This window comes from Sinohyriopsis cumingii, chromosome 6 (genome assembly GCF_028554795.1).
Source record: "Sinohyriopsis cumingii isolate HCF-2022 chromosome 6, ASM2855479v2, whole genome shotgun sequence".
Taxonomy (NCBI): domain Eukaryota; kingdom Metazoa; phylum Mollusca; class Bivalvia; order Unionida; family Unionidae; genus Sinohyriopsis; species Sinohyriopsis cumingii.
In genome coordinates this window covers 116,613,015-116,640,528 of record NC_142966.1, presented here as the reverse complement: position 1 = coordinate 116,640,528, position 27,514 = coordinate 116,613,015, and the positions used below count along the sequence as shown (strand labels likewise).

General features: G+C 34.6%; 1 protein-coding gene across 4 annotated transcripts in view; it reads right to left on the bottom strand.

Moving 5' to 3' along the window:
* Positions 1–24: 24 nt before the first annotated feature.
* LOC149797800 (TBC domain-containing protein kinase-like protein) overlaps positions 25–27,514 on the bottom strand; it is a 185,784-nt gene continuing 158,294 nt past the window's right edge. For all 4 annotated transcript variants that reach the window (XM_089962774.1, XM_089962772.1, XM_089962773.1 and 1 more), the window contains exons 17-26: positions 21,829–21,891; positions 21,080–21,257; positions 18,343–18,426; positions 14,620–14,705; positions 13,040–13,076; positions 11,310–11,471; positions 9,450–9,622; positions 8,762–8,937; positions 5,512–5,671; positions 25–2,854 (exon numbers count right to left, since the gene is read on the bottom strand). In XM_089962774.1, the coding sequence (XP_089818900.1) occupies positions 2,744–2,854; positions 5,512–5,671; positions 8,762–8,937; positions 9,450–9,622; positions 11,310–11,471; positions 13,040–13,076; positions 14,620–14,705; positions 18,343–18,426; positions 21,080–21,257; positions 21,829–21,891 (1,230 nt within the window). In that variant the 3' untranslated portion in view covers positions 25–2,743. The remainder of the gene's footprint in view (positions 2,855–5,511; positions 5,672–8,761; positions 8,938–9,449; positions 9,623–11,309; positions 11,472–13,039; positions 13,077–14,619; positions 14,706–18,342; positions 18,427–21,079; positions 21,258–21,828; positions 21,892–27,514) is intronic.

Genomic DNA, 27,514 nt, shown 5'->3' with positions numbered 1-27,514 from the left:
TAAAATCAACTTGTCTTCTTGTAATTCATTAAACCAGTCCCCAAGCCTGTATTGATACAGAGAATTGTATCGTTTTTTAATATATAATACAAGGGACAACAATTTCTCATTTCAGCTCTGAGATTCAACAATTTGGACTACAAATATGGCTTAAAACGAGTAACAGTGTGTTTTCTAATCCGGGTTACCTCCGAATATTCCCACCCCATTTTTCATATTTGGTCATTTTTGTTGGGGTTTGTGGGGGTCATTGCAATTGCATATCAAAAATTTGGAATTTGCTGCCAACGTGCGTAGTGACATATGGTAGTCACTTACAAGTGGGCCTAGCAAATGTAAACTTATGTTATATCGACTCACACCTGCATGAAATTGATAGGAAAATGATTTTTTTCCTCAGAAATGGCAAGTATTATAAAGTTATGTCCTTAATCAGCTGACAGACTAGACGAAACTACAGCATAGATGAAACCTGACCCTGTATTCGCCTTTTTCATTACTAGTCACACGACTTCACAAATCTCAAACGATGACATCGGAAGTCCAATAGTCATGTGATATCAACAACAAACTCCTTTTTAATGTTGTTGTACAGAAATTCAATTATATTAAATGAAAGTCAGAAACATTTTGTAAAACCCATCAACCTGGCCAGTCTGTTTTATCAAGCTGAGAGCACATATCAACGTGGTAGTCACGTGATACAACTAAAGAAGTTGTTCCTGGAATATATAAATATGGAGAATTTTGTGTCCTTTCATTTTTGGATTTTTATTACAACCAGCATATGACTTTCATTTAATATTTTTTTATTTTTTTTGTGCTCATGCGACTAGCAATGCAAATTGCGAGTACCAGTTCACATTTCATCAATGACATGGTTTTATCTTGTCTTTCAGCAGATTAAAGACATAATGATTTTAATACTCACAACTTCTGAGAAAATAAGTAATTCTCATATTGATTTCATGCAGGTATCACTCAATATAACAACGTTTAAGTTTGCTTGGCCATCCGGTAAGCAGCTATGCTTTGCCACGACCATATTGGCCTCTTGTCATGCTAGACTGGTTTTCATACCTTATATGTAACGAAAGATATGGATATTGAGTTGAGTTTGAAAATAAAAGTCTACCAGATGAATCTAATCCACTGAGCATTTGGATTGACTCAGCATATATGTTTATTGCATGCACTCAAATGATCCATACTGTACCCTCCAAATATTTTGGTTCGAACTTGATAAATTTAACTCACGATCAGTTTAGTTAAGACTTAAAAACATGATTGTTTTGGGCGTCAAGTGGTGGTGGAAAATTCCCGGGTTTTTCCTGACCTTCTTCAATATTTGCAAAACTCAAGGACTTTTCATGGTTGGGAAAATATTATCATTTCCTCCTGACTTTTTCCCGATAGCGTGGGAACCCTGTGGGTAGCAATGCTGTAAGTAAATCTTTGATTTAATGTCTATCTTTAAACAATGGTATCTTAAAAAGTAACAAAGATGAGTTCAATTTAAAGGTTTAAGTGACTTATATATTTGTTTAATAGTCGACTGCAAATGAAATTCCCCTTGCTATGGTGTGTGATGTATAATTTGGTCTGGTAATAAGGATATTTATTTCTTGGATCATGTTACAATTTCTCTGATTATCTTAATTCTGTGACACACATGTGATACCAACAGTTAAAACATAAATTTGTTTACCATTAGGATATTGTTTGTAAAATTAGTGATTGCCAGGAAGCAACCAAGTTACTGAACAAAGATGATTTCATATAAAAGTGATTGTAATGATTCCCTGACTGGTACTTGTACATGTCCACTCTAATTAGATGATAAAAACATGACTGGTGTATCTCTTTTCTTATCATGATAACATTTATTTATACAACTATATATTTTTGAAACTTTTATTACATATGAGTTTTTGACAGTAATCATGCCAGTATAAATTTTTTACTACATGTATGTTCAATGTCAGCAACATTTTAAAAAATGGATAAAATGCTTTGGAGTTATAACATTCTAAAAGTCCCCAGTCCCCTGTGAAACATTATAAACAATCTTTACTGTATATGATTCAGTTATTGCATTGTGAAATAAAATGAGCTTACAATGTCAAGAAGTTTTGTAGATGACATGCTCTTCCTGAGGACTGATGAATTTTTTGTGCATCACATGATACATTCTCAAGTTATGATTGGCTAACAACAGGAATTCATTTAATGACAGTATGCATTTCCCATAATTCCTAGATACTATACCAGATTATAGTCATTACATCTGTCCCAGCAGTCACTAATGCCATGCACTAATGTCATATGAAGTGACTTTATGCCATGTAAAATACTAAATCCCTCATGGTCTTATCCATTGGAAATTGTTTTTTCTACAGCACTGTCTTGTTGGGTATAGTTCCTTTGCCTACAGTGGAACAGTAAACTCATCCGCAATTTTAGACTGGTCTACTAAACCATCATCCTGCAGTCCAACAGTACATTAATTTTAAGTATTTCAAGTAGTTTCAATGGTAGATCAATCTTTTAATTTAAAAACCTTCCAAGTTTCGTGAGTTTTGTACAGTAAGAAAACTTCTTTTCACAATAAGAAATCCTTTACTGTTGGACTGGAAATGAACAGATAAAATTGTCCATGGACACTGTTCTCAGCACATTCAGGAAACAGTAGCAAGCTTTTAAGAAATGAAATCAAGACTTTTGTATAACAATTGCCATGATTTTAAATGTCAGCTGGAGGGATGGAGAGGATTCCAGTTGGTCGTAGCACATCGATTCCTTTGTGGAGAACACACACTTTGGCATATCCTAGTCGAACAAGCTCACTTGCAAACTGCAATAAACGTTTAGTAGTAATGTACATGTATGTGAAAACTCTCTTAACCCAAACGAGAGAAAAGCATGCTTTTATCATCTAAATAAATTTCTTATTAAGGCTAATAATAAGTGATTTAAAAGAAACTTAATTCTAACCTTCAAAGTGATTTACATAACAGATGACCATTTTACAAAGTTGGCTTAATCATTATTGTAAGAACACAACCATAGGTAAACTCTCTCCCAAGTTCCAAAACTTTATATCATGTTGATTTCACCCATTTTAAAACATTCTGATAAGAATTCTCTCTCAAGATAAAGGCATAATTAATATCTATAATCATTCTTTATGTTATCAACCTAGTTATAGCCTTATCTAAATCAGATGAAAAATATAGTCCCTAAAGCCAAAACAAGCTCAGCCAATCAGACGCAAGATCATCTCATTAAAATTTTAAAACATTCTGATAAAAATTATTTACCAAGATAAAATCATAATTAGTATGTATAAATACTGGTCTTGATGATATCAACCTATTTACAGTCTTATCTAAATCAGATGGGGGACCTAGAGTGGCTGAGTGGTCTAAAGCGTTCACCATAACAGACCACTACTATCTCAGCTCTATCAGCATGGGTTTGAATCTCAGATTCGGCCAATGTGGGTATGTGAGAAAGCTAGCCAGTAGCTTCTTGTGGGTTGGTGGTTCTTTCCAGGGTTTTCCTGGGTTCTTCCTTCACCATTAATACTGGCTGCCATGAATAGCCTATTTTGTGCTGGAAAATGGCTTTAAACCCTACAACAAAGAAATATAGTCCCTAAAAACCATAAAAAGCTCTGACAATCTGATGCAAGATCACCTCATTAACATCTGTAGATCTCACCTATTACAGAACCAGTTTAGGTCCATGATCATCTAGGCTTATTTACCTAGTTGGAGCAAAGACCAATCAAAATTTGGTCTCCAGAGTGGTAACAAGCCCAGTCAATCATATACAAGATTAACTCATATATCTTATTCATAATGAAATGCATCCAACATATGTGTTGTGATGTGATGTGATGTGATGTGATTTGGATTTATAACGTAGCTTTAACAATTTTTCAGTCATATCGCTGCGATGTCTGCAATGTGGCAGTTTATAGTGATGTCTAGCACTGTGGTATCATGCCGCAGACATGTAGCATGATGTCCCACCCAGTCACATTATCCTGACACCAGGCCGACCAGTCCTAACAACTAACCTCTTAATGCTGTGTGCCAAGTGAGGCAGCTGTTAGTACCATTTTTGTAAGTCTTTGGTATGACTCAATCGGGGATCGAACCCACGACTTCCTGCATCTGAGGCAAATGCTCTAACCACAAGGCCACTGGAGCTGTCTGGAAAAACTTTGTGTGATCAACTCAAAGTAAGGGTTATCATGCCAAGATGCGCAGAGCTGAAAACAAATGCTTCATACAATGCATGTTGATAATGGAATATGAATGGTATGTATTAACCAAGCTACTTGAACCATACAAGACAAAAAAAACTGCATGAATGTCAAACAAACATGGTGTAGCTAAGAAACTCCAAAATTTAAGCATTTGGAAGTCCAAAACTGTAAGTACATAACTGAAAACTCCTGATTTAATATGTGGTAAGACACACGTAAACTGAACACATTACAAAACTCAAAAGAGGCTACCACTTCATAAAAAGCCAAAATAGTACTAGACTGTCTAAACATGTACTTGGATGAAAGTATAGAGGATTGTGTGAAAGGAAGTTTAATTCCAACAAGTTGGTTCTGCAGAGACCACATCCTTCAACTTTTTGATTCTATGGACCAAACGAATGACCCCATGACACAATTTGCATTAGTCCTTCACTATAAAGTACCTCACAGTATAACATGGTATCTTTTAATAGTAATAGTATGTACAGCATAAGACACTTCATTATAATGTACCACACATTATGACATGGTCTCTTGTAGAAGACAGACATGGCCATGATTCCCATCAGAGTATGTATTGGTAATACAATGTGCCTCAACGCATCTGTAACGATGTGAATTTATATTGCTTCCATGAAAAGAGTTATAGTGAGGGATCACTGTATTTTATACAAATTTATCATTTATCCAGATGACTGTTTATTCAATAAAATTCATGTCTTCCAACCAGTCTGCATAACTGACTTTTGATTTAATATTCATTAATGGGAATATCAGGCCTCCTATCACTACATTTGCTGTGTGCTTCTGATGCCAAAATCATGCATTCTAAAGTATATATCACCTTATAAATGAATACCAATTTATGTTGTAAGAAATTTGTTAATATTTTCATCATGATATGAGAAAAAGACATGCAATCAGAAAGAGACTGCAGTTATTCAAAAAGAAGAGCAAAATCATTCCAAAAGATGTGTCATTTGAGAGATGAATATTTAAGAGTATAAAGTAGAGGCTATTTCTAAATAAATCTCAATGAAGAATTCAAATTCTTGAAATATTCAATGATTGGAAAAATGTCATAGAACACCAATAACAAACAACACAAAACAATCATATGTACCAAAAAAAAACCCCAATCAATTAATCTAACAATGAATGAATGAAACAACCAAAACTCAACTAAGAAAAAAAATGAAGAATGAAATTTTATCAACTACACGGCAACTCACATTCATGGCATTCCTTCCCCTGCTTCCTACAATGACCTTAACCTGTGCCTTGTGAGAGTTCAAGGTCTGTACAGCAGGACATGGGACAAGCTGACCTTCTGGAGTGAATGCTGATGAAAATGGAATGTTAATACTTCCTGGAATAGTTCCTCTTTTGTATCTAGATTGTAGTTAAGGGAACAAAATCCAGAAATAAATGTATATTTCTGTCTTATTGTATGATTCTTCTTTAATACATCAATACCTATGGAAAGAAGGCTAGCGTACAATTATCCATGCAGCAAACGGACCCAATCACTATAGGTTGTTCCTTAGGACATTCAAGAGAAAAAATTGTGATTGGAATGCGAACATTTTTTGTACATCTTCAGGAGTTATTTCAAGACACATCTAATTGTTTTTCAATGACTTTTCAAGAACTTCCAAAAGTTTTCATGGAGCACTTTTTATTATGAAAACAGAACTTTCTCCACATGCAGCTCTAGTTTATCTCTAAATGGGTGCAAACAAATACAAAACAAACATTTAGCATCAGTCTGGTAAATACTTGTATCATATGCTGTTTGACTCACCTAATGTGTACCATTTTCTTTATTTATTCACAATTTCTGTGAAAAGAATGTAAATTAAAAATGTACTGAATTTAAAAAATGATGCATTTTATTTAGTTGTAATGTTCTGTATTTTCTCATATTCAAGGACTTTTCAAGGCAACATCTTAAATTTAAGGATTGTTCAAGATTGTAAAAACCATGCCAAAGTTAAGAGAAGACAGACATTCTGTGACACTGACATATCTAAATAATGACATGAAATCCAACTCGATGACAGACTCATCCAAACATGCAATGTCCCAATGTAAGAACAGGTTGACTGAAAATGTCCATAGCTCTGTCCAGAATGAAGATTAGACAAAATCCATATAAGACACATCAAACTGCATCAAAATATACAAAATGGTTCTCGAGTTAAACTGATTACCAAGCAACACCCCATGTATGAAATGAAGCTGACAGACAAGGACCATAACTCTGTCAAGAATGGAGTAGACAAGACAAAGTCCTTAATTGACACATCTAGATCAGTGAAATGATGTTTGTATCAAATTGGAATATAAAAAATTGTTCTTTAGCTAAACTGATTACAAGCAACACATCATGTAAAGATATGAAACTGATTGACAAGAACTCTGTCCAAACTTGTGTACACAAGACAAGGTTCACTCAACATTACATCTGAATATGTTGAATGGTTCTTGGGGCATACTTGATCATAAGCAACATCTCAAATGAAGATTTGAAGGTAACTGTCAAGTGACATAACTATATCCAAAATGGAGATGATAATCATCAGGGGCCATAACTCTATCCAAGCCAGAGCTAATGAGTCAAAAGTCACAAAAAGCACAGCCAGGTTTATGAGACAATTTACATATGAAATTGCATCAAATTATGTTTAGAATGGTTCCTGAACTTGAAGATCTGCTATTGTCAAATCAAAATAAATGGAAAAAGCATAACAACTGGATCAAAACTGGACCTGAAATGAAAAGCCTTTCAAAGGCATATATACATGTAACAGACAGTTCACATACCAAATGGCATTAAATTATGTGGTGTAAGTTTTGCAGGGCACTGGTATTTACAAGGTGAATGGATGGACAGACTGAAGGATGGATGGAAAAGGGGACTACTATGGAGCATCGGCATAATGATGTGGTGCCCTAATAATAATTGATTATAAGATTACCAGCCCCATACATTACACTGGATAAATAAATTGATAAGAGAGCGAGAGTGAGAGCGATTTTTACATCGTAACTTGTACTATTAACATCAACTGTTTCATTCTGTAATAATAATGGGATGATAATAATAATGGGATTACAGTTTGCAAATTACAAACATTTACTTAAACAATAAGGACAATTTTTGATCTGGGCAAAGCTGTTCATTCTGACAATTAAGGAAAACAAAATATTTTTAGTAGAAATATAAAAATATTACTAAATTAGACAATCAGAGTTAATACCTAAATTGCTGTAACTGAGGCTACTGTGATTATTACTGTTTTGCTTACTATATTATTTGTCAATAGAGATTGGTTATTTTAAATAATCATTAGAGATTGGTCATTTTAATAATCACTAGAGATTGGCCATTTGAAATAATCACTAAAGATTGGTCATTTTAAAAAATCACTTGAGACTGGTCATTTGAAATAATCAGAAGAGATTGGCAATTTGAAATAATCACTAGAGATTGGTCATTTTAAATAATCGGTAGAGATTGGTCATTTTAAATAATCATTAGAGATTGGTCATTTTAAATAATCAGTAGAGATTGGTCATTTTAAATAATCAGTAGAGATTGGTCATTTTAAACATCTGGTAGGGATTGGCCATTTGAAATAATTGGTAGAGATTGGTCATTTTAAACATTTGGTAGAGACTGGTCATTTTAAATAATCACTAGAGACTGGCCTTTTGAAATAATTGGTAGGGATTGGTCATTTTTAAATATCTGGTAGAGATTAGTCATTTTAAATAATCACTAGAGACTGGCCATTTGAAATAATTGGTAGAGATTGGTCATTTTAAACATTTGGTAGGGATTGGCCATTTGAAATAATTGGTAGAGATTGGTCATTTTAAACATTTGGTAGGGATTGGCCATTTGAAATAATTAGTAGAGATTGGTCATTTTAAACATTTGGTAGAGATTGGTCATTTTAAATAATCACTAGAGATTGGCCATTTGAAATAATTGGTAGAGATTGGTCATTTTAAACATCTGGTAGGGTCTGGCCATTTGAAATAATTGGTAGAGATTGGTAATTTTAAACATTTGGTAGGGATTGGTCATTTGAAATAATTGGTAAAGACTGGCAATTTGAAATAATCGGTAGAGATTTTTACTGTTTGTATTAAAACCATAGGACATATCTGACTACCAATAGAAGAATCCAAACCTTTTGGTTTATTTTAGTTTTTCAAACTTGTATTTGCCTTACAACTGTATGAAACCTTGAACAAATGACTTGTAACTTAAATAAAATAATGCATTTTGTCACTAACAAAATAGTACATACCCAGTAGCAGAGAGTCAAAAATGATTTTTAAAGGATTAGTAATCTTATTATTTTAATATTTTATCACTAATGTAGTCTTTCAGACAGATGTTAAATAAACACAATGTGACATCTTTAAACAATCATTTCTCATTAAAAAATCAACACAAAACAAGGATACTCATCCGGGCCCCTTATATCAATGACAATAATCATGGGCTTGCTATTGGCCCTCTTTTTGGTTGGACTGCGTGTGTTGGCTTGACCCACCAGTTCCCCAAGGTCAATCAGGTCTTCTGCAGATATTCGGCTGCATTTCTCCATCTTCAGTTCTTCTATTGGTATCGGCTCCATTGACTGGCAAAACCAACAAATACCATTCTAAATCATTGGAAACATGGCTGATTACTGTATTGTCTGCACAGTTTCATACCTTTTTTTTTTACCAGTTATTAGAGCACTGTACACATAATAGAGGAGTTGTGGGTTCAATACCCACCCATGACAGCCTGCATGGGGTACGTCATTGTGTTCTTAGTAAAGACACTTGGCTTATATTTCCATGGCAGGACAACAATGTCTTGAGAGGCAAAAGTGCTTATATATATATATATATATATATATATATATATATATATATATATATATATATATCACTTCATCCACAACTGGGAGTACTCAGTAGCATAAAATTATGTCTCTGGGATTTAGTATTTATAATCATTTGGCTTCAAAAGTCATATTTTTTCTGATAAATTACCACAGAAGAAGAGAAAAAAAACAACTGACAGATGGAGATTATTCCATCAAATTAAATAAACAAATCACGTAGATCAATTTGTACTGTAAAAGATTAACTGGAGACTCACAAGTTCATTCTGTGGCTGTTCATTGTAATCCCTTGTGTAGTAGGAGATTGTTGGAAGATTTTCTGATTTTTTCTGAGTCTTGAGTGGTCGGGCATGCTGGCGATAAGTGGCACTTTTTGGCGTGTTGCAAAAAATGTGAATGGATTCTTGCACACATTTTTGAATGTTAATCTCTGAAAGAAATGAGGGAAAACAAATATGGAGTACACCTCATACATCTTGTTCTTGCATATCCAATCTATGAAGTTGAAGGTCTTTCAAGATGATATTTCTAGAGATAAAAAGAGTATGACAAATAAAATGACTAATAAAAGAATATTTAAAAATTCTGCAAAAGTGTATATCTTTTCTGTCAATTAAGCTTTTAAGATAACACTGGAAAACCGTAACATAAGATTTTTACATAAATATCAATATGGACAGTGCCGACACTGTCACTGCAGGGAATTTATATTCTACTTGTGTGTGAAATCTGTCATAACAACTAATAATTAAAAGTACCACCATTAAAACAAACAAATAGGCTGTAGAATGACTCCACCTCAGCTTGCTCTGAGTTTAGGATTTAACAAGAATCCCTTGAATGGAATTATGATCCACTGTCCAAAGAAACATTTCCAGGATTTTAAGATAAAACTATTTCTTCTTTTTAAATTGCTGAGTGCTGAAACTATCTCAGATATTCTTGAGTGATATGATTTTGAAATCAGCCACAGTGGCAGCCATACTGAATGTATGATCAGCTCCATTTTCATTCATGATAAATTAGTCACCATTGAAAGATTTTTTCTGAAAAACCTATGCCACCTTGACCATCCATTCAGGACAATTAGTGACTAGTTTATTTATTGTGGCAGTCATATGGAATGTGTGTGGGACCAATTTCATTTAGGACTGACTATATATCAAATAAGTCCTTGGTGAAAAACCTAATATCGATATGACCATCGATTCTGGGAAAGAAGTAATAAGATTTTCAAGATGGCCACCATGGTAGCCATATTGGATGTCAGATCAGCATCATTTTCATTATGGGCCAACTAGATGCCTTAAAAAGTCTTTTGGTGAAAATCCCATGTAAATGTGGCTTTCCATTTAAAAGGAGTAGCAACAAGAAGAGTTTTTAGATGGCTGCAATGGTGGCTACACTTAAGGTCAGAATGGCACCATTTTCATTCAGGAATGATAATAATTATAGATGCCTAAAATTAGTTTACTGGTGATATGACATTCCATTTCACAGGAGTAGGAATAACAAGATTTTCAAGATGGCTGTCATGGCAGCCATACTGAATGTTAGATCAGAACTATTTTCATTTATGAGCAAATAGACAACACAAGATGTCTTCTGGTGAAAGCCTAATATTGATATTACTTTCCATCTTGGAGACACAGAAATAAGAATTTCAAGATGGCTGCCATAGTAGCCATGTTGGATGTCAGATCAGAACCATTTTCATTCTAGTGGGATAGAGATAAGATTTTCAAGATTGCTGTACTGGCCATATTGGATAACAGACAAAAACAATATTTATACAAGGCAAATTAGCCATCATAAGAAGTCTTCTGGTGAAAACCCCATGCTGATACAACTTTCCTTTCAGGCACTTCTATGAAACAATTTTTCATCACATAATTTTGAGCAATCCTAAACTTTTATAAAGTTAGTTTGCTTGACAAACACTTTATGCTAAAATTCTGGAATTTACAGTATTTAGATAACTGAAATTTGGATAATCACAGAATCTCGCTAATCTAGACTCACTGTCTCTTTCTGTGTCTCCCTCTCTCTCTAACTGTACACCTGTGCATGTTTTTTATGTATGTATGTGATAGTTATTTTGATGTCATACAATATACCTGGCATATCTGAGAAGAGAAGGATGCATTCATTGAAGCCATAGGACAGAAGCCGGTCTCTGAGTTGTCTTAATATGGATACTCCAATAAACAAGGGGAAGGAGGAGTTTCCAAGCAGCAATGTATCCCACAGATGAACAATTTTGTGTAGAGGAAACACATCTGAATGTATCAATTACAAATATATATGTATTGAGCCTTTACTAACAAATGGCAAGAGAGTCGACTATAAGTGAATAAAAACATACATATCTTATATTCCCTTGGACGTTAAAAATTACCCATCATATATCGCCTTGGACGTTAAAAATTACCCATCACATATCCCCTTGCATGTTAAAAGATACCCATCATATATCCCCTTACATGTTAAAAGATACCTATCATATATCCCTTGTATATTAAAAGATACCCATCATATATCCCCTTGCATGTTAAAAGATACCCATCATATATCCCCTTGCATGTGAAAAGATACCCATCATATATCCCCTTGCATGTTAAAAGATACCCATCATATATCCCCTTGCATGTTAAAAGATACCCATCATATATCCCTTGCATGTTAAAAGATACCTATCATATATCCCTTGTATGTTAAAAAATACCTATCATATATCCCTTGCATGTTAAAAGATACCCATCATATATCTCCTTGCATGTTAAAAGATACCCATCATATACCTCCTTGCATGTTAAAAAATACCTATCATATATCCCTTGCATGTTAAAAGATACCTATCATATATCTCTTGCATGTTAAAAGATACCTATCATATATCTCCTTGCATGTTAAAAGATACCCATCATATATCCCTTGCATGTTAAAAGATACCTATCATATATCCCTTGTATGTTAAAAGATACCCATCATATATCCCCTTGCATGTTAAAAGATACCCATCATATATCCCTTGCATGTTAAAAGATACCTATCATATATCCCTTGTATGTTAAAAAATACCTATCATATATCCCTTGCATGTTAAAAGATACCCATCATATATCTCCTTGCATGTTAAAAGATACCCATCATATACCTCCTTGCATGTTAAAAAATACCTATCATATATCCCTTGCATGTTAAAAGATACCTATCATATATCTCTTGCATGTTAAAAGATACCTATCATATATCTCCTTGCATGTTAAAAGATACCCATCATATATCCCCTTGCATGTTAAAAGATACCCATCATATATCTCCTTGTATGTTAAAAGATACCCATCATATATCCCCTTGCATGTTAAAAGATACCCATCATATATCCCTTGCATGTTAAAAGATACCTATCATATATCCCTTGCATGTTAAAAGATACCTATCATATATCTCTTGCATGTTAAAAGATACCTATCATATATTCCTTGCATGTTAAAAGATACCCATCATATATCCCCTTGCATGTTAAAAGATACCCATCATATATCTCCTTGCATGTTAAAAGATACCCATCATATATCTCCTTGCATGTTTATGCAGGCTTTACAAAAATATATTAATTATAAAAACATAGTTCAATAAAATATGACACTCCAAAACAGATGATACTGAGAAATATCAAAAAGAAAGATTTCCTGTGCATCCTGCTATTCTTTTGAAGGTCTCATTCTTAGACTTATTCCTTTTAAAACAACTGGAATCCTTCGCATCTGATCAAGGAATTTTCAAAGTAGATGACACTTCAGAAAATCATGATAAAAAGTGATACAAGTTTCTGAATACTTACGTGCATACATAGTAAGGAACCAGGGTATAGCATACAACTGAAAAAAATAGAACAAAATCTGCTTGACACACAGAAAATGTTAACTTCAAGCAGACTATGTTTTACTTAGTATGATAATCATCTTCATTATGAAAAGAGGTTAAAAAAGGAACTGATGTTCTACTGTCCTAAAAGAAAATGTTCAGGATTTCAAGATAAGACCATTTCCTCTTATTTAATTGCTGCATCTTCAAAACATCTCTAGAAAAGTACAATTTTCAAAGCCACCATGGCAGTTATATTGGATGCAAGATTGGTGCCATTTTCATTCAGGACAAATCAGACATCATTAGAATAGTTTTGGTGAAAACTGCATACATGTATGTCCATCCATTCTGGAGAATTGGTCACAAGATTGTAAATATGTTCATTGTAGTAGCCTTATTTGATGACTGTAGCACACATTACATTTGGGACACTCAACATATTGTAAGAAGTCTTTGGTGAAAATCCTGTATCCATATGACCATCAGTTCTTGAGGAGTAGCTATAACATGATTTTCAATCTGGGTGTCATGGTGGCTATATGGGATGTCAAATCAGTCTCATTTTCATTGAGGACCAACTGGACACTTAAAAAAACCCAATGTTGATACAACCTTTTATTTAGAAGGAGGAGCAACAAGCCATGGTGGCCATATTCAACGTCAGATCGGCATCATTTTCACTCAAAGCCATAATTAGTATACTGGTGAAAACCCCATGTTTATATGACATTCCATTTACGAGAAAATAGTAAAAACAAGATTTTCAAGATGGTTGTCATGGTTGCCATATTGGACATCAGATCAGTACTATTTTTACTTTGGATCAACTATGCATTATTAAAAGTCTTTTAAATGAAAACCCCATTATGAGATGACCATCCATTCCTGAGAAGTAGTGGCTGCTGTGGTGGCCAAATTGAATGTCTGAACATCATCATTTTCATTTAGGACCAACTAGACCTTAGGATGAATGTGTGTGTAAAGTTTCACGGCAATCCTCCAAGTTGTTAAGGAAGAATAGTGATGAGAAACTTGTGATAATGGGTGGACAGAAAACAAACAACAGGATATCCAATAAGCTTTTATGGTCTGTGACCTGTACATGTAAAAGGAAAGATCAACTGATAAAGATTTCTTTCACAACTGTAAAAATATAAAAGCTGAATATGATGTTCTATATTTTGTATTTCTACATCTCAATCTAAACAAAATTTTGTAATACCTATACACACTACCTACATACAGCTTTATGTTTTAATTTTATTTCTCTCTTAATACATGTAGCTGGTCAGTAAGCTAATGAGTCAGATGGTGGACATATCAATGAAGGAGTGGTTGGGTAAATAAATGAATATAAGAATTAGGGCATGATGGGAAGGGTGGATAGATAGATAGACTATGACATACTGATAAAGAGAAACACCAACAGACAGAAAAATATACAGATACTAGAGTAGTTGATAGATGGATAGACAGATAAAAAGACAGACTGAAGATACAGATACATAGTCAGAAAGATGGCAATATATACAAAGCAAAGACTGTTTTACTTACATCAGGTATAAAGCCAATATCATTCAGGTGATTACTCAATTCTGGGTCATGAAATGCAATCAGATGTGAGAAAACTACCAGGTACTCTGGATAAAAAAAGTTAAATGTAATCAGATGTGAGAAAACTACCATTTACTCTGGATAATTTTTTAAAAATGCAATCAGATGTGAGAAAACTACCAGGTACTCTGGATAAATAAGTTAAATGTAATTAGATGTGAGAAAACTGGATCAATAAGTTAAATAAACCTGCAATTAATTTTTCCTGGAACTTATTACATCAGATCTTGCACTATTTTAATATATTTTAAAACCTGACAATAAATAAATTAACACTAAAAACTGTAGTAAACCATTTTAATTTTTATGCTTCTGGTAACTCTGATGTTAAAAATAGTCACAAGGATGAAACATTCTATGATCTAAAAGTTTGTTACATTCTATTACATTATATATTCTAATACAGTGGTCCCTTACTATCACAAACGACTCTAGGTCCATAATAACTGTTCACTATAGTGCAGTGTTCTTTATAACAAGGTACTAGAAAAATATTTTTATGACATGTGAGATCCATAGTGAACATTTGTGACATCAGTAAATTCATAATTGTGAATTCATTACTGGGAGGGACTAATGTACCAGTTTTAGTAAATACTGGGAGGGACTAATGTAATAGTTTTAGTAAATACTGGGAGGGACTAATGTACTAGTTTTGGAAATACTGGGTGGGACTAATCATGGTTCCCACGCTTTTCTAAATATAAATTTCCAGGGCTTTTCCTGTTTTTTTACAGGATGAAATTAATTTTTTCAAGGTTAACATATGACCACTACTGAATGGAATTAAAGAACATTTTGGATTATAAAAGATGCATTTTCCAAATCTGAAGATATTTCTCTTTCAAGACTCCAAAACATATATGTCAGAAAACATAATCATGTACAAAACCACAAAATGAGTCACATGAAACAAATCTGACTATATTCCTACAAATTGGCATTTAAAGCCATTTCAATGTACAGAATACAAATTCTAACTTTGCTTTGCTGACGTGCATTATATTGCTACATCGAAACAACATAATGAGCATAAATTATTTTGTTTCCTTTCAAATCTTTAATTCTAAAGAATTCTAAAGTAATATATGTGCATGTTATACAATGTAAACATTTCCTATCACAATATGAAAAAACCCCCAATAAATGAAAAGTATTAGAATCTTATCTTGTAATAAAAAAAGTTTAACCCTGAATTTATGTGCCAATAAAATCTCAAACAAGATTTTTCAACCAACCTAATCTCCTTAGAAAGATTTGGTTAAAAAATTCCATCATTAAAGACATTTACAAAAGGGCTGATTTAAATTTTGACAAAAGACCTTCAAAATTATATACTGTTGTATAAACAAGGACTGAAAAATATGTAAAATCAACTTGTCTTCTTAAAGTTTAATGAACTAGTCCCCAAACCTGTATTAATACATGGGCTCTTATTGTTTCTTAATATATAATAAAAGGGACAACAATTTCCCATTTCTCCTGCATTCTATTTAAGATCTGAAACCAATGCTTCAAGCTACATGTCATTGTGTAATAGTTTTGCACCAAGTTCAGCTCTGAGATTGGAAATGTTTCTAATCCAGGTTTCCTCCGAATATTCCAACCCCATTTTTCACATTTGGACATTTTGGATGAAGTGTGGGTTCAGAGCAATTACATATAAAATATTTTGGAATCTGCTGCCACCATGAGATAGCTTACCAGTGGGACTAGGCAATTTAAACTTATATTGACTTATACCTGCATGAAATCGTTAGAAAAATTATTTATTTTCTAAAAAATGGCAAGTATTATAATCGTTATTTCTTTAATCCTCTAACAGACTAGATGAAACTCAGCATAGATGAAACCTGACCCGGTACTCACCATTTGCGTTAATAGTCATGTGACTTCACAAATCTCAAACAATAGCATTGGAAGTCACATGATATCAACAACAAACTCCTTTTTAATGTTGCTGTACAAAATTTAAATTATATTAAATGAAAGTCTGATATCTTTTGTAAAAACCAGAAAGATATAATTCTCAACATATTTATTTCGAGAACAACTACAAAAAACTTGGCCAGTCTGATTCATTAAGCAGAGTAGTCTGGTTCCCTGCTTCATATGCTCCCTGCGCAAGATAGCACATGTCAACATGGAAGTCACGTGATATAACAAAATTCCGGAAGTTGGTCCCGGAATAAATATAGAGAATTTTGTGCTCTTTCGTTTTTGTATTACAACCAGTATATGGCTTTCATTTAATTATTTTTTTCTACAATATTTGAAAATGACGGTTGTGAAATTCTGTGTGCTTGTGCCACTAGCAATCGAAATAACTAGTACCAGTTCAAAACTTCATCGACACATTAGTTTGATTGTCTTTCAGCAGATTAAAGACTTGATGATTTTAATACTTGCAATTTCTGAGAAATTAAATAATTTTCATGTCAATTTCATGCAGGTATAACTCGATTTAACAAATTTAAGTTTGCTAGCCAATCCCCTAAGCAGCTATGCTTTAATGCCATCATGTTGGCCTCCTGTGATGCTAGACTGTTTTTCATACGTTCCATACAAAAAAAATTTGAATATCACGTTGTCTGTGAAACAAAAAGTCTACTAGATGAATCGAATCCAACGAGTGTTTGGATTGTCTCAGCAAATATATTTATGGCAAGCACCTAAATGATCCATGCTGTAACCTCCTAATATTCTGGTCCGAACAGGATAAATTTAACTCCAATCAGTTCGGTTACCACTCAATTACCTAACTGTTATGAGTGTCAAGTTGTACTGGAAAATTCCTGGGTTTTCCCCAACTTTCGTCAATATTTGCAATATTCAAAGACTTTTCATGGTCGGGAAAAAAATTATCATTTCTCCCAACTTTTTCCCAATAGCATGGGAACCCTGGACTAATGTACTAGTTTTGGAAATACTGGGAGAGACTAATGTATTAGTTTGGGAAATACTGGGATGGACTGATGTAATAGTTTTAGTAAATATTGGAAAGGACTAATGTACTAATTTTGGAAATACTGGGTGGGACTAATGTACTAGTTTTGGAAATACTTGGGGGGGACTAATGTACTAGTTTTAGTAAAATATGGGAGGGACTAATGTACTAGTTTTAGTAAATACTGTGATGGACTAATGTACTAGTTTTGGAAATACTGGGTGGGACAAATGTACTAGTTTTAGTAAATACTGGGACTAATGCATTAGTTTCAGTGTGTGTGTGTGTGTGTAATTTGATTTTTTAATGTAGCTTTAACAATTTTTCAGTCAAATCACTATAATACTCCATTGTGGCAGTTTATAGTGATATCTAGCACTGAGGCATTATGCCACAGACATGTGACACCATGTCCCACCCAGTCATATTATCCTGACACCAGGCTGACCAGTCCTAACACTAACCTCTTAATGCTGAGCACCAAGCCTCTGGTATACCTTGGCCAGGGTTTGAACCTGCTACCTCCTGCATCCGAGGCAGATGCTAATAGTTTTAGTAAATACTTGGGATTAATGTACCAGTATTAATAAATACTTTAATTATCAAGTAAAACTCTAAGTCAAAATCTGACTGTAGCATGTAGTTCAAAGCAGATTAATTTAGAGCTCCTAAACGTATCATGGAAGCATTTGAGTAATCAGCTTTGCTGAATTTACCTTGAATAACGGAAGAATTGTCACGCAAGAAGAACTTGTGCAGGTATTTTGGAATGAATGCTCGGAGACACGCATATGCAAGAGCTAAAAGAGAATCAAATAATTATCAAAAGCAAAATTATTATATGTGAAAATCAATTCTTTACAAATTGGTGATGCCCAGGGAAAGTCACTCTAAAATCCTAACTTGCTAATGATAGTGCCCAAAGTAAGCTTAATAGATTCATACTGTTGACACCCATAAGAAAAACACATTAGTCTGAAACTGGCAGTGTGACTGTAACATTATGAGTAATACCTAAAATTTTAAGAAATAGAAGTCTTCAGAAATACACCAACGTGCACATGCTTTCTTCAGTTATCACTAACCCAGGTCCCCCAACACATATACATATATGTGTCTCACACACTCTGACTCAACCCCAAGGGGTGGATCAAACTTTTGAAATCCTGATCATATCCCAACATTTTAAGTTGCTGTCTTAAAGAGTAGCAGGACCAGTTGAAGAACAATACATTCATGCACATGTTGCATTCAGACTTCAGGTATGGTAATTGTAGCAATATTGGACATCACTTTGGACAGGTTGCATTCAGACTTCAGGTATGGTAATTGTGGCAATACTGGACATGGCTTTGGACAGGTTGCATTCAGACTTCAGGTATGGTAATTGTGGCAATAGTGGACATGACTTTGGACAGGTTACATTCAGACTTCAGTTACAGTAATAGTGGCAATATTGGACATGGCTTTGGACAGGTTGCATTCAGACTTCAGTTACAGTAATAGTGGCAATATTGGACATGGCTTTGGACAGGTTGCATTCAGACTTCAGGTATGGTAATTGTGGCAATATTGGACATGACTTTGGACAGGTTGCATTCAGACTTCAGGTATGGTAATTGTGGCAATAGTGAACATGACTTTGGACAGGTTACATTCAGACTTCATTTACAGTAATAGTGGCAATATTGGACATGGCTTTGGACAGGTTGCATTCAGACTTCAGGTACAGTAATAGTGGCAATATTGGACATGGCACTGGACAGGTTGCATTCAGACTTCAGGTACAGTAATAGTGGCAATATTGGACATGGCACTGGACAGGTTGCATTCAGACTTCAGGTATGGTAATTGTGGCAATATTGGACATGACTTTGGACAGGTTGCATTCAGACTTCAGGTATGGTAATTGTGGCAATATTGGACATGACTCTGGACAGGTTGCATTCAGACTTCAGGTATGGTAATTGTGGCAATATTGGACATGGCTTTGGACTGGTCACATTCAGATGTCAGGTACAGTAATAGTGGGAATACTGGACATGGCTTTGGACAGGTTGCATTCAGACTTCAGGTGCTGTAATAGTGGGAATAGTAGACATGGCTTTGCACAGGTTGCATTCAGACTTCAGGTACAGTAATAGTGGCAATATTGGACATGGCTTTGGACAGATTGCATTCAGACTTCAGGTACAGTAATAGTGGGAATAGTGGACATGGCTTTGGACAGGTTGCATTCAGACTTCAGGTACAGTAATAGTGGCAATATTGGACATGGCTTTGGACAGGTTGCATTCAGACTTCAGGTACAGTAATAGTGGCAATATTGGACATGGCTTAGGACAGGTTGTATTCAGACTTCAGGTACAGTAATAGTGGGAATACTGGACATGGCTTAGGACAGGTTGCATTCAGACTTCAGGTACAGTAATAGTGGCAATATTGGACATGGCTTTGGACAGATTGCATTCAGACTTCAGGTACAGTAATAGTGGCAATATTGGACATGGCTTTAGACAGGCTGCATTCAGACTTCAGGTACAGTAATAGTGGGAATAGTGGACATGGCTTTGGACAGGTTGCATTCAGACTTCAGGTACAGTAATAGTGGCAATATTGGACATGGCTTTGGACAGGTTGCATTCAGACTTCAGGTACAATAATAGTGGGAATACTGGACATGGCTTAGGACAGGTTGTATTCAGACTTCAGGTATTGTAATAGTGGCAATATTGGACACTGCTTAGGACAAGGTGAATTCAGACTTCAGGTATTGTAATAGTGTCAATATTGGACATAGCTTAGGACAGGTTACATTTGGACTACAGTTATGGTAATAGTGGCATCAAGAATGAAAGACAAAGAAGCATAACTTCAGTGTGTACATCTTATGATGACTGAGTGTTTTTATACTATAAAGAGTCTATTTGATAGAGAAGGTGGTGATACCTTATCTAGCATCGAATATTGAATTCATAAGTAAGCTATATACCAATAATACCTTTTTTAAAAATATTTTATGAGTAAATAAAACAGATCAAGGATCCATTCATAATGAAATATAAAACTTTCCACCCATACAAGTAATTATAGACTTTCTACCTCTACAAGTAATTACAGACGTTCCATCCCTAAAAGGCTCTGTATAAGTTCTGGAATCAAACTGAGCTTACCTGTACATGATTAGATGTACAGTCATGTAACTACCATCTACACTTACTTATAAGTTGAGTCAACTACAAACAACAAATATCCAGATCTGCTGTAGCATAATGCACTGGTTGATCAGGTTCTATTTTTCTGTTCTATTGATTACTCCTAACAAACTGAACAGACCCAGATCTGACATTGCATTATGTGACACCAGATCTGGGTCTGTGCAGTTTGCAGTTGGGCTCATTTTACAAGCAAGTACAGATGGTACATCTCACTCATATACTAAAAGTTTTTCACCTTCATTATTGAAGTTAAGTGCCAGAAATGGAGCACACAACGAGTCTAGTCCCTGCCAATAGACATATTCTGTGTGACTCATGACCCATGCCTTTAGAATCCTCTTGAATTTGTTATGGGCTGTTGGGGAGGATAACAGCGCATGGTACTGGTGACATCTGGGGATGTCCACCTCAATCTGCAAATGGATTGATATGTGCAAATATGTGTTGAAAGCTGGATTATCCTAAGCTGGATTATCCTAAGCACATTATAGGTGGGAACAAGATTTTTCTGTCCAAAAGTTATACTTTGGTTTTGTCATTTGCAAATTAAGATAACTGCATCATGTTCGCATTATATATATTATGCCTTGCCTAGAATTGAACTGTGTTCAGAAATTTGTAAGCATACTGAACACACAACCAAAAGGGTGCATTTTGAATCTTACCATTGGATACATGTTTAAATCTACTGGTGGAATTAAATATTATGAAAAGAAAAACATAAATTAAAAAATGCAAACAGGTGAAAGTTTAGAATTTTTAAATCCAAAATTATGAACAAATGAATAAGAGACTCTTTTTCATAACACACCATTTAAGGTAAAAAAATAAAGTTTTGAAGGAATTTATACTGGATGTTGAAGAGATCTCAAGAACAACAAAGGGTTCATACATAATGAAAAGGACTAAGGCACATCTGTTATGAGTTGAAAATAAAAATGAATTGATGATAAACTTGTCTGCACCCTCTGCATTTCTCCTTACCTGTCTATCTGTTCCGATTGGAGTTTCTTTATCAATGGAATCATACAATGCCTGTATGTCACCCTGTGAAGAAGTAAACATTAAAATATAAGTAAATGAAAACATAAGAGACCCATTTTTTTGGTCAAGCTCGCCTTTTTTGTTAAGTGAAAAATTTATCATTATGTTTAATATAAAGATTTTAACATGGACCTTAATCTAGGATGTGGACATACATATACCATATACACTCACTTAAAAGTCAAGTCCAACTGCAAACAACACTGACCTTGATCTGCCATCACATAATTCAGATCAGGGTCTATTTGGTTTCTTTTACTAATTACTCCTAACAAACTGCCTACACCCAGATATGATGGTGTGTTATGCTATGACAGCTCTGGGTCAGTGCAGTCTATAGTTGTACTTGACTTATAAGCAAGTAAATATGGTAGAGGGACTTATATAAATGGTTATGTATATGGAACCCAATGGGATCACTGTGTTATGATTCTGCTGAGGTGGGTTAAACAAAAATATGTGAAACAAACGTCTGAATCCATATCACAATGTAATACCAAAAGGCAAAATTGGATCCAAAGTATGGGTTCTAGAGAGGAAGTAAGCTGAGTCAATTAAGATGCACGATATGTGTTGATCTTGCTCATTTGTAAATGTGTCTAAAAGTTTGATGAGGTTAACCCATATTTTAAGTTATATCAAAACTGGATTAGAAATATGGCTTCCTCAGTAATTACAATCTTTGTTCTTCAGATGCGTCATTAATGTGCAGGAATTTCGTTCATTATCAAACTGAGATCTTGATGATATAACCCCATATACTAAGTCTGATAAAACTGAACCAGAAATATGGCTTCCTGAGTGCTAATGAGTTCAGCCCATCAAATACAAGATCATTAATATTTGTGAATTTTGCTCCTTCTTCATCTCATCTGAGATCTTACGTTTAGATGAGCTAAAAATGCAAGTGGATAAATTATGGCAATGAGGTCATAAATAATTTAACCTGTCTTCTTGCGTAGACAAAGAAATCAAAATAGAAATAAAAGCAAAATATAATGACAACAGAATCTTTTTGGTTTAAACATGACTGGTTCCAATACAAAGACAATACAAATAATATTTACAGACTAGAAATAATATTTATACTTATTAACAAATATCACTGACTGAAACTGCTGGACCATCAAACCTGTTTGGTTAGTCAGTGGCTTATGCTACCAAGATTCTACTGTAAATATAACCAAGGTAAGTGATAATCAAGATGTATCCTATTATATCTTTATATCATTTCATTTATTCAAAACATAATATTTTTATTTCATTTGTTTTATTCAAAGGCAAGATTAATTTATTTAAAAAAATCAATGATAAACAAAGCCACTGCCAAAACAAGGTGTTTAACCTCAGGGTCAGCCTCATTTTGAGACACTGTTTTCATTATTTAGTCTTGAATTTTGATGACAGCACTAGATATGCTAGCTTATGTACCTAATTTTTAAAACCTTTTATCCATTACTTTGGACAAATCTTTCAGAAGCAAGGTAAACTCAAGAAAAAGTAATTTTGCAAGATTCAAGCAAATTTCAGCTTGTGGTGGCCATGGTGTTATCTGAGCTGTAAAAAGATGTAACCCACTGTGAGTATAACTCAATGATTGTGTAAAACTGCTTTTAAATAATCTTGCATTTTCTAATAGACTAAAATGAACTGCACAAATTTAATCAAGTAAGGTCTGTTGTCACACATTGATGTACATGTGAGTGTGACTGATATGTGACTTAATCAGTAACCACATACATGTGGGTGTGACTGATGTGACATAATAAGTGTTTCATACATTTGTGACCAAACTATGACCTAATAAGTGGCCTTGTATATATGTGAGGATGACTGATGTGTGACTTAATAAGTTGCCTCATACATGTTAGTGAACCTGATGTTTGACTTTATAAGTGGCCTTGTATATATGTGAGGATGACTGATGTGTGACTTAATAAGTGGCTTGTACATGTGTGACTAAGTAAGTGGCCTTCATATATGTGAGTGTCGCTGATGTGTGACTTCAGAAGTGGCCTCATACATGTGGGGATGCTTGATGTGTAACTTAACAAGTGGCCTCATATATGTGAGTGTCACTGATGTGTGACTTAATAAGTGGCCTCTGACATGTGAGGATGACTGATGTGTGACTTATTAAGTGGCCTTGTACATGTGAGTGTGACCAATGTGTGATTTAGTAAGTATCTTCCTACAAGTGTGACTGATGTGTGACGTAATATATAGCTTCATACTGTAGGTGATTATCGTTTAAGTTTAGATTTTTTTGTTCCTTTTGGTTTTGGATATTTTTTATGATTTTGGAAAGCTCCCCCAAAATCATTTGTTGTCATTTAAAATCAAATGGACAAAAGAGCATGCAGCCAAAATGATAATTTTAATTTTTTTTAACAACCCTTGCACAAAAGAAATATGAGCAAACTTTGAGACACCAATTTTATACAACAATGTAACTTTTTCCAATATTCATTACCTGATCATATTACACTATGAATCCTTCCAATTTATCAAAAATCAAGCCTGACCAAGCAAAAACAGATACAAACGTCATTCAGCTAATCTTGGCACTAAACATGCCAGGGTATTAACTGATTACTGAAATAAAGTCAGATCTATTCTTAAAATGAGGCTTTGGTGCCTAATTCCATCATTGTCAACCGCTCCAGTGGCCTAGTGCTTAGAGCATCTGCCTCAGATGCAGGAGTATGTGGGTTTGAACCCTCGCCAAGTCATACCAAAGACTTATAAAAATGGTACTAACAGCTGCCTCTCTAGGTGCTAAGCATTACAAGGTTAAGGTCAGGACTGGTTGGCCTGGTGTCAGGATAATGTGACTTGGTGGTACATCATGCTACATGTTGGCAGCATGATGCCACAGTGCTAGACATCCCTATAATCTGCCAGACTGCAGACATTGTAGCATTATGACTGAATTTTTTTAAAGCTATGTTCAAAATTCAAATCACACACACACCATCATTTGTCATTTACTACTGGAGTGGAGGCACTCACTCTTTTATAGATTTAACTGTGGAGAGGACACTGCATGGAGTGCCCGTATAATGACTGGATATTATAAAAGAAACATTTTGCTATTGTGTATGTGTGTGCATTTTGGACTTTTAATGTAGCTTTAAAAATTTACAGTCATATCGCTATGATGTCTACAATGTGGCAGTTACAGTGATGTCCAGTACTATGCACCATGCCAAAGACATGTAGCATATGTCCACCTAGTCACATTATCCTGACACCAGGCTGACCAGTCCTAACACTAATCTCTTAATGCGTAGTATCAAGCTGCTAGTATCATTTTTAAAAGTTATAAGATATGAGAGCCAATACTGAGGTGTACAAATGTTTGTGTTGTCCAGAACTGGTCAGCGTGGGCCACTACACCATGTCAGTACTGGGCAGTCATTAAAGTGCTGTCATGACTAGAAAAGAATGGCATTGAAGAAGCTGATGATATTATTGTGGTAATGGGGAAGGGAGCCCACATGGTGGCAAAGAATGATGGTCCTTTATCTTAACTGGTGATTTATTGCCTCAAAAATGATTGTGATATTAAGAAATTCACCACTGAGTAGGAAGGCTGATAATGCTGTATCCTTTAAGACCACTTTCTGTCCCTTTAGCTGGACCAGGACAGCTGTTTGGCAGAAACCATTGCCCATTTGTCCTTCATACACTGAATGTGGAATTCACATGTACAGTCTGACTGACACCCCATAACAAGTAATGCAAGTGGAGTGATTATTTTGAGATACCTTTTACTTTCATCACATTTAATTCTGCCAATTGATACAGTAACAAAACAATGATATATCCAGGCAAAATCCATCAAGTGTTGTGCTTTGCTTATAATGAATTGAAAGCTAATAAATGAATTTATTATTTTTACCAATTTAGTTTTTACTCAAAATAGTACTGAAATTTTAATATCGTTTTATAGAAGTATGGAAAAGGATGCTGATGATTTATTATTCCATATTCCATACATCCAAATGAGGCTGGAAGTACGTTTTCCTGAAGGCTCCAGGTTACAACTTGAACAACTATGCCATAACCTCACTTGCCATCAAAAGGAAACAAGTAACATTTTCTAAAACAATTTTGCCAATCCCACTGTAAATAACTGTAAAAAGATAATGGTGTCATTCCCATGCCAAATCTCTGTTGGAGACTTACAATGTCCCAACCACTATCAGCCTAGCCTTTGCTAGAAACATTCATAGTTATTCAACTGGTGAAACCTTCTGTTATACAAAATCTACCAACTGCACAATAAGTGTAAATCATCTCAATGGGTTTGCAGCCCCCATGCATCAAAGAATTTGTGCTATTAACAGTGACTGTAGTGAAAATGTTTCAAGCACTTCATTTGTAAAATTGTGATATTATTGTGCATATTAGCTGATTAAAATATAATTCAATCTATAATTTAAGATAAAATTCACATTAAAACAGTTGAAAAAAATCTCCTTATTTACTTGGAATAAAATGCAATATGGCTGAGTACCGGGATCTATTGCACTCCTGACCATTAGTGAAGAGAACTAAGATGGCACTTTTTAATAAAAAGACAACTGAGATGCAAAATATTCACCTGCAAAGAAGACATAATAAAACACTTTCTTGTTATGTAAATCTCCTAACAATCACTCAAACATGGGAAAGTAAAGTTTTAGTGATTATGTTTCTCCATGAATACTTCCATTAATACATTAATACCCTAGCAAACTCCTGCAATCGCAGAAAGACAAAAATTTCTGTGAATCAAATAGACAAAGGGAAGAAACTCTTACCCGTCACCTCCCTTTATAACTGCTGGGTGGCCACCAGTTCTTTACCACTTAAAGCTGAGTGATGCATTAAGGCAGATACTTGTGTTTGTGAGGGAACGTGAGAGAAATATAATTTACAACAACATTCACCATTAAATACATTTACTGATCACATTAACATGAACAGAATACTTAAAAGGAGACGAAATACATAAACTCTACTACTATTGTTCTTTAAGGGAAGATTGTCTGCATTCCACACTAGAAGGATAAACAGTTCCCCTAATGTCATGGCCATGTAATACGTGACAACACTCTTGGGGAGAATCCAGCAAAAGTGCTTGACTCAAGCCCATGAGGAGGTTGTGCCAACCTCAAAAATGGATCTAGTGGTTGTCAAGGTTTTATATTAAATTCTCATCCCATCCATTTCATGCTACATTTCATAGATATGAGGTTCATAAGGCTCCAACTCAAGACCAATGAAAGATTCCACTTATAAAACAAAGTCACTTCCTTGGGCCTATTCAGATCAAATTCAGCCAGCAAGACAGATAGGTGTTTTTCTCTACTGTGATGTCTGACTGTGTTGGAAATTAAGGAGCATTATTCCCTGATAATATGAATTAGCTTTATTTCCTTGAAGAGCCAGATAAAAAAAGTAAGTCAGCTGAGAATAATGCATTCAAAAGAATGCTGTTTCTATCTTTACACCAGTCTCTAAAGCCATTGTAAGACTTCAAAGTAGAGGGCCTTCTTACTGGTGAGATTCTCTAAATGAATGAAGGATGGAACTATTTATTATGCAAGGCATGAAGAAGAAACCTGTCTAGGGATGA